The sequence below is a fragment of the Oncorhynchus mykiss genome, chromosome 1 (genome assembly GCF_057628025.1).
Source record: "Oncorhynchus mykiss isolate SJ-2025 chromosome 1, ASM5762802v1, whole genome shotgun sequence".
Classification (NCBI taxonomy): Eukaryota; Metazoa; Chordata; class Actinopteri; order Salmoniformes; family Salmonidae; genus Oncorhynchus; species Oncorhynchus mykiss.
Genome location: NC_143022.1, coordinates 12,654,607 through 12,662,500, shown reverse-complemented (window position 1 = coordinate 12,662,500; position 7,894 = coordinate 12,654,607). Strand labels below are relative to the sequence as shown.

The window sequence follows — 7,894 nt, the reverse complement described above, 5'->3', positions numbered from 1 at the left end:
CAGAAAAAGGCCTGTCCCAGGATGTCCGACCCTAACTGGGCTCATGTGCGGTCCTCTGATTTAGTTAAACTCAAAAGGGAATTGGAGTTTCCTTCATTAAACAGTCCAAAATCACATTACACAATTGTACAAACAGTATCATCTTCACTCATTCATCTTATACAACAATTAGATGTAAACCTAATTTCTGAGGCTATTATATAAACAGCGTTATGGTAATGTGGCCGCACCGTCTCCCATGAGCTTCACCAAAATTGTACCAAACGGACCAGTTCGTAGCTGGATTCTTCACCAATCTTTTATACCTTTTCCGGAACATAAATGTTGTTTGGACCATAAATGTTGTTCGGAGGTGGAAGAAATTCCTTTGTTCTCTATGAAAATTCACTCTCTCTCTCTACTGTGGCTATGAGGAGATAATCTCTTCGAGGAATTTACGATCTCTCTGACCACAGCAGCCTAGTTGTAGGAGGCATGGAGAGGGGGATGGGGCTTGCTGTACCCAAAGAGGGCAACGTCATGACACTAGGTAAAGCCCCGCCTTATCTCAGCTCACTGGTCACCATAGCAACACCCATCCGTAGCACGCGCTCCAGCAGGTATATTGCACTGGTCATCCCCAAAGCCAACACTTCCTTTGGCCGCCTTTCCTTCCGGTTCTCTGCTGCCAGTGACTGGAACGAATTGCAAAAATCTCTGAAGCTGTAGTCTTATATCTCCCTCTCTAACTTTAAGCATCAGCTGTCAGAGCAGCTTACCGATCACTGTACCTGTACACAGCCAATCTGTAAATAGCCGACCCAACTACCTCATCCCCATATTATTACTTACACTTTTGCTCTTTTGCAACCTGGTATCTCTACTTGCACATCATCATCTGCCCATCTATCTTCGCCTCTATGTCCTATTTATTGCCTACCTCTACATTTGCACACAACCTATATAGATTTTAATTTTATTTTGTGTTATTGACTGTACGTTTGTTTGTGTAACTCTGTGTTGTTTTTGTCGCACTGCTTTGCTTTATCTTGGTCAGGTTGCAGTTGTAAATGACAACTTGTTCTCAACTAGCCTCCCTGGTTAAATAAAGGTGAAAAATATATATTTTTTAAATAAATAAAAAAGGTGGTGCCACTGTATATTTTCATTATATATTCTAGGATGCATGGACAGATTAACAACTATTTATTTCCCTTAAAATGTCCTCATGACAACTTTAGGCAGTCTTTATAATGGCCCACTCCATCTACATTGAACCCCCAGCCTTGTACCAAGTTGGTTCTACATCGGGAGCCTTTTTTACACCACAACTTAGATGACTTTGACTTTCCAGCACAGTGCTTATCTGAGTGTTTCCGGCACAGTGCTTATCTGAATGTTTCCAGCACAGTGTTTATCTGAGCGTTTCCAGCACAGTGCTCATCTGAGTGTTTCCGGCAAAGTGCTTATCTGAATGTTTCCAGCACAGTGTTTATCTGAGTGTTTCCAGCACAGTGTTTATCTGAGTGTTTCCGGCACAGTGCTTATCTGAGCTTTTCCAGAACAGTGCTTATCTGAGCGTTTCCAGCACAGTGTTTATCTGAGTGTTTCCAGCACAGTGCTTATCTGAGCTTTTCCAGAACAGTGCTTATCTGAGCGTTTCCAGCACAGTGTTTATCTGAGTGTTTCCAGCACAGTGCTTATCTGAGCGTTTCCAGCACAGTGTTTATCTGAGCGTTTCCAGCACAGTGCTTATCTGAGCGTTTCCAGCACAGTGCTTATCTGAGCGTTTCCAGCACAGTGCTTATCTGAGCGTTTCCAGCACAGTGCTTATCTGAGCGTTTCCAGCACAGTGTTTATCTGAGCGTTTCCAGCACAGTGCTTATCTGAGCGTTTCCAGCACAGTGCTTATCTGAGCGTTTCCAGCACAGTGCTTATCTGAGCGTTTCCAGCACAGTGCTTATCTGAAAATGATGGCGCTCTGGTAGATTATGGCAGAGTATCTTGCTGCAGTGGACATTGAAACATAGTGGAGAGTGTTGCAGGTGCGTGTGGAGAATTTATGGTGTGGCGTGCAGAGTGCCTGTGAGGTATAAAGCTTAGAGGTCCCTGGTACTGGAGGAACACAACTCCTCTGAACACACACACACACACACACACACACACACACACACACACAGAGCCTTGTGAGCTCTTCCACACTCGCAGCCTGGGCGATATGACAAGCCAAATGGCACACACCCACGTACACAACATCTCGCTGTCCAACATCTCATTCCAAAATCATGGGCATTAATATGGAGTTGGTCCCCTTTGCTGCTATAACAGCCTCCACTCTTCTAGGAAGGCTTTCCACTAGATGTTGGAACATTGCTGCGGGGACTTGCTTCTATTCAGCCACAAGCATTAGTGAGGTCAGGCACTGATGTTGGGCAATTAGGCCTGGCTCGCAGTCGGTGTTCAGTCGGGTTGAGGTCAGGGCTCTGTGAGGGCCAGTCAAGTTTTTCAACACCGATCTCGACAAACCATATCTGTATGGACCTCACTCTGTGCACGGGGCATTGTTATGCTGAAACAGGAAAGGGCCTTCCCCAAACTGTTGTCACAAAGTTAGAAGCACAGAATCATCTAGAATGTCATTATGTGTGTCGCTCTGACTGGATGTAGTATGCATGTGACTATATGGTTATGCCTGTGTTTCTAATCACAGGATGGGACTGGGGAGGAGGGTGTGTGTGTGTGTGTTTTTAAACACAGGATGGGACTGGGGAGGAGGTGTGCGCACGCTAATCTCAGAGTTTCACTGTGCTTCTATTTTTTTATATATATATATATATATATATATATTTCTTTTTTTACCCCCTTTTCTCCCCAATTTCATGGTATCCAATTGTTAGTAGCTACTATCTTGTCTCATTGCTACAACTCCCGTACGGGCTCGGGAGAGACGAAGGTTGAAAGTCATGCGTCCTCCGATACACAACTGCTTCTTAACACAGCGGCGCATCCAACCCGGAAGCCAGCCGCACCAATGTGTCGGAGGATACACCGTGCACCTGGCAACCTTGGTTAGCGTGCACTGCGTCCGGCCCGCCACAGGAGTCGCTGGTGCGCGATGAGACAAGGATATCCCTACCGGCCAAGCCCTCCTTAACCCGGACGACGCTAGGCCAATTGTGCGTCGTCCCACGGACCTCCCGGTCGCGGCCGGTTGCGACAGAGCCTGGGCACGAACCCAGAGTCTCTGGTGGCACAGCTGGCGCTGCAATACAGCGCCCTTAACCACTGCGCCACCCGGGAGGCCCTCACTGTGCTTGTATGTATGTAGAGTGCAGGTGATTAGCCAGCATCTTGAGAGAGAGTGGGAGTGAGTGAGGGCGAGAGAGAAAGTGATGGAGAGAGACAACACATACAAGCACTCACTGTGCTTATATGTGTTGTCTCTCTCCATCGCTTTCTCTCTCTCACTCACTCACTCCCACTCTCTCTCATGATGCTGGCTAATCACCTGCTCTCTCTCACATACACATTTGTACGCACAGCAGAGCCGCAAGACACGGCAGAGCCACACGACAGTCACACACACACCAAGACAACATGGCATGTCTTCAAATTCTGTTACTGGATTTTGTCCTCCTGACAATCCTGGGCTTTGTTGTTTTTTGTGTTGTTTTGAGTATGACTCTTAATTAACTCTCCCACTCTTTCCATCTCTCTCTTCTCCCCTTTTCAGGTGGAGTTCCAAGATGAGTCCCAGCTGTTATTGAAGCAAACAGAGATCCATTCGCTGGAGCAGGACCTGCCCAAGAGGGTCTGCACTCGCCTGGTACGAGACCACCTGACGCCCACCCACTAGGGCTGGGGAGAGGGGGGGTGGGCCGGGGAGAGCGAGGGGGGGGGGGGCAGGGGTGGGCTGGGGAGAGAGGGGGAGGCAGGGGTGGGGAGGGAGGGAGGCAGGGGTGGGGAGAGAGGGAGGCAGGGGTGGGCTGGGGAGAGAGAGGGGCAGGGGTGGGCTGGGGAGAGAGGGAGGGGTGGGCTGGGGAGAGAGAGAGGCAGGGGTGGGCTGGGGAGAGAGAGGGAGGGAGGCAGGGGTGGGCTGGGGAAAGAGGGAGGGAGGCAGGGGTGGGCTGGGGAAAGAGGGAGGGAGGCAGGGGTGGGCTGGGGATGTTATTCCCCACTATCATGTTATTCTACACTATGTTGTGGAGTTGTCAGTCATGGCTATGTTGAGCCTTTTTATAAAATGCATATTTTACGTGATGCTCCTGAAATATCCATCCTTCCTGTCTGGTTGTAGGGGTTTGAAGAGTGTAGGAGCTCAACGTAGGAGAGAAGTGATCATGTGGATGCCATGCCACTATTTTCACCATGCACCGTCTCTTCCTGTCTAGGCAATACCAACCCAGGAAGCCCTTCTGTCAGGAGACGAACCACAGGCAGCCAAGAGGCCTCGCCTCCCCGCCCCTCACCCCACACCTCAAGCACCCATGGACCCCGGATGCCAACCCCCAGCTACAGGCCCTGTACCTCACAGTATTACACCTCACACACCCAGCCATGCTCCTGGTCCCTCCAACACTGATATCAGCGCCCTTACCCTCACCCAGGCTCTGGCAATACCCATCTCCGAGCCCACCCTCACCCCAATGCCAACTCTCACTGATCCTCTCCCAGCCCCGTCGGCCCTAGCCGCCCCTCTGCTGCCCCTCTCCCCAGCCGTGCCCTTCCAGGACCAGGGTGAAGCTTACACAGCCAGGTCCGTGCCCTTCCAGGACCAGGGTAAAGCTTACACAGCCAGGTCCATGCCCTTCCAGGACCAGGGTAAAGCTTACACAGCCAGGTCCATGCCCTTCCAGGACCAGGGTGAAGGATACACGCCCAGCTCCAGCTACGTGTCCTACATGGAGACGCTGCTCAATACACACTTCCCCCCTCAGGAAGATGGCCCCGGGCCCCTGTTTTAATGAGACGCACCACTCTGCCGTGATAGCTAGGCTAACAGGAGCTAAGCTAATGCTAGGAAAGATAATGTAATCTATGCTAAAGGAGGCTAAGTGATAGACAGTAGCATCTGTTACAGAATGCAGATAAAGCACTCCTCAGTTGCATGTCTTTTTTTTTTTAGGGTGGGTGGGGTGTGGGGGGGTTCTCACTGCTGTGGTTTGGTTATGGGCTGTTCCTAGAACTGCAGCGCAAGAGGAGGCTTCTTTTCCCCTTCTTCTGTGTTGGTCTGCCATTTGTGCAAAACGCAAAATGTATAGACACGAATAGACTCACAAGCATCATCACCTCACCTCTTTCTATCCAGTTATTTACCCGCTTTTACAGAACGGTGACGTCAGCTTTTTTGTGTTCATCTATGAAACCAGCAAGAACTATTTTTTAATAGAAGCTATACCAACTGCTTACAATGAAACAGAACAGCATATGGACAGAATATTTGTGTACAGTTTCAATAATGTATTTTTGTTTGTGAGAGGTCCTGGGGAAAGGGTGGAGATGTATTACAGGGGGGTTGACAAGTATTTAAATGTCTTATTCATATATTGATATAAAATCCTTGTACAAAGATAAAACATTTTGTTGGGGGGAAATGCAACCGTGGTAGTTACACTTTATTGTAATCTTGTCTGCAGAACCATTGAATTTTGTGAAGATGTGTTGCAGTAGTTCTGAATGTGTCCCTGTATCGAACAAACCCAAAAACCATCATGTTCACATTGCTCACGTTTTCCAACTCCAGAACTTCTCTGGGCTTTGTTTTGTAGCATTCTTCGTAAAAAATCAATGTTACTATTCGACGTTGTCTGTTCGTATGACTATTCTTTCTATGTTTATTTTGTGAATATATTAACCTCACGAGGTGATCCGAGAAAATGCTTTGATTATGAAATTATTATTCTTTTTTGAGATTTTAGAGAGAGGTAAATTGAATTTCTACTCCAGTAAACAAAACCTGCATTTTCAAATGGTATGTTAACTATCTTTATAGAGGTGCTATCCTGGATGACTGGGGAAGCATGTTTCTCATACCCACAGTCACATTATACATAGTGCAAGCCTTTGTGTGTGAATCAAATCTGTTAATGTCATACTAGCCATGTAATTGAGCTGTTATTACAATAGAATGTCATGACAGATCAATGTTCCTATGTGGAAACCTACTGTGAAGAGGCTTTATTTCATAGGAATTAAACTGAGTTGTTATAGCCAGCTTGTGTAGTGTTCCTTTCCTTTTGCATGTTTATAACCCATCTCTTATAACCCATCTCTTCTCCTCCGCCGTCTGTCTGTCCTAGCTCATCCTGCACACCACTCATTCCCCGCAGGCCAATGCGGTTGGAGCTCAGCGGAGGTATAACTACAGCTGTTACTGCTCCCCTGTTCTCTGGCAACAACACAAGCAGAATCCCAAAGAGGCTCAAGTTTTAAAGGAGGGGAAAGTGTTCCAAAGCCCGTAGGGGGTCACCATTTGATTTTTACTGCCCTTAAGTCTATTTCTCCTCATCTGCCAAGTGTAATCTTGCCGTCGAATTCTCTACCCTTCTCTAAAACTGTGCTCATACATTCCCCTTCGTGGTTTTAAAGGAATGGACTGGTGTAAGTAATGGACTGGTGTGAAGAATATGGTGTAAACTCCCTCCAACCATACTTGTGCACCAATCCAATGCCTTTAAACCCCTGTGTCTTGACTTGGATAAAATGTAGATATTTTTTTTTGTTCATATTTTGATGCTCTCTTCAGCAATGAAGTTTGAAGACAGTGGATTAAAATATCTATACTGGTTTCAGATTCAGATTGCAATTTTGTTATTATACAAAAGATAAACCCAACAAAGCAACACTGAATGAATATAGTAGATTACAAATGTAATTCAGTTTTATTCAATTGTGAATTGAAACTAGCGGAACAATGAGTTCTCTTTTATTGTAGTCAACAATCATTTTGTTTAATTGTATGTGACAGGGAGCCTAGCGGTTAGAGCATTGGGCCAGTAACCGAAAGGTCGCTGCTTTGAATAGCCGAGCCGACAAGCTAAATATCTCTGTGCTCTTGAGCAAGGCACTAAACCCTCATTTTCTCCAGGGGCACTGTACTACCATGACTGACCCTGTACTTCCATGACTGACCCTGTACTACCATGGCTGACCCTGTACTACCATGGCTGACCCTGTACTACCATGGCTGACCCTGTACTTCCATGGCTGACCCTGTACTTCCATGGCTGACCCTGTACCACCATGGCTGACCCTGTACCACCATGGCTGACCCTGTACTACCATGGCTGACCCTGTACTACCATGGCTGACCCTGTACTACCATGGCTGACCCTGTACTACCATGGCTGACCCTGTACTACCATGGCTGACCCTGTACTACTATGGCTGACCCTGTACTACCATGGCTGACCCTGTACTACCATGGCTGACCCTGTACTACTATGGCTGACCCTGTACTACCATGGCTGACCCTGTACTACCATGGCTGACCCTGTACTACCATGGCTGACCCTGTACTACTATGGCTGACCCTGTACTACCATGGCTGACCCTGTACTACCATGGCTGACCCTGTACTACTATGGCTGACCCTGTACTACCATGGCTGACCCTGTACTACCATGGCTGACCCTGTACTACCATGGCTGACCCTGTACTACCATGGCTGACCCTGTACTACCATGGCTGACCCTGTACTTCCATGGCTGACCCTGTACTACCATGGCTGACCCTGTACTACTATGGCTGACCCTGTACTACCATGGCTGACCCTGTACTACCATGGCTGACCCTGTACTACTATGGCTGACCCTGTACTACCATGGCTGACCCTGTACTACCATGGCTGACCCTGTACTACCATGGCTGACCCTGTACTACCATGGCTGACCCTGTACTACCATGGCTGACCCTG

General features: G+C 47.7%; 1 protein-coding gene across 1 annotated transcript in view; it reads left to right on the top strand.

Annotated features, from left to right (window-relative positions):
- The window catches only part of LOC110533913 (lysine-specific demethylase 4B), a 96,335-nt gene extending 90,143 nt beyond the window's left edge, over window positions 1-6,192 (top strand). Inside the window, exons 21-22 of the mRNA XM_036940651.2 lie at window positions 3,713-3,805; window positions 4,371-6,192. Coding sequence (XP_036796546.2) covers window positions 3,713-3,805; window positions 4,371-4,943 — 666 coding nt within the window. The 3' untranslated portion in view covers window positions 4,944-6,192. The remainder of the gene's footprint in view (window positions 1-3,712; window positions 3,806-4,370) is intronic.
- The last annotated feature ends 1,702 nt before the right edge of the window (window positions 6,193-7,894 follow it).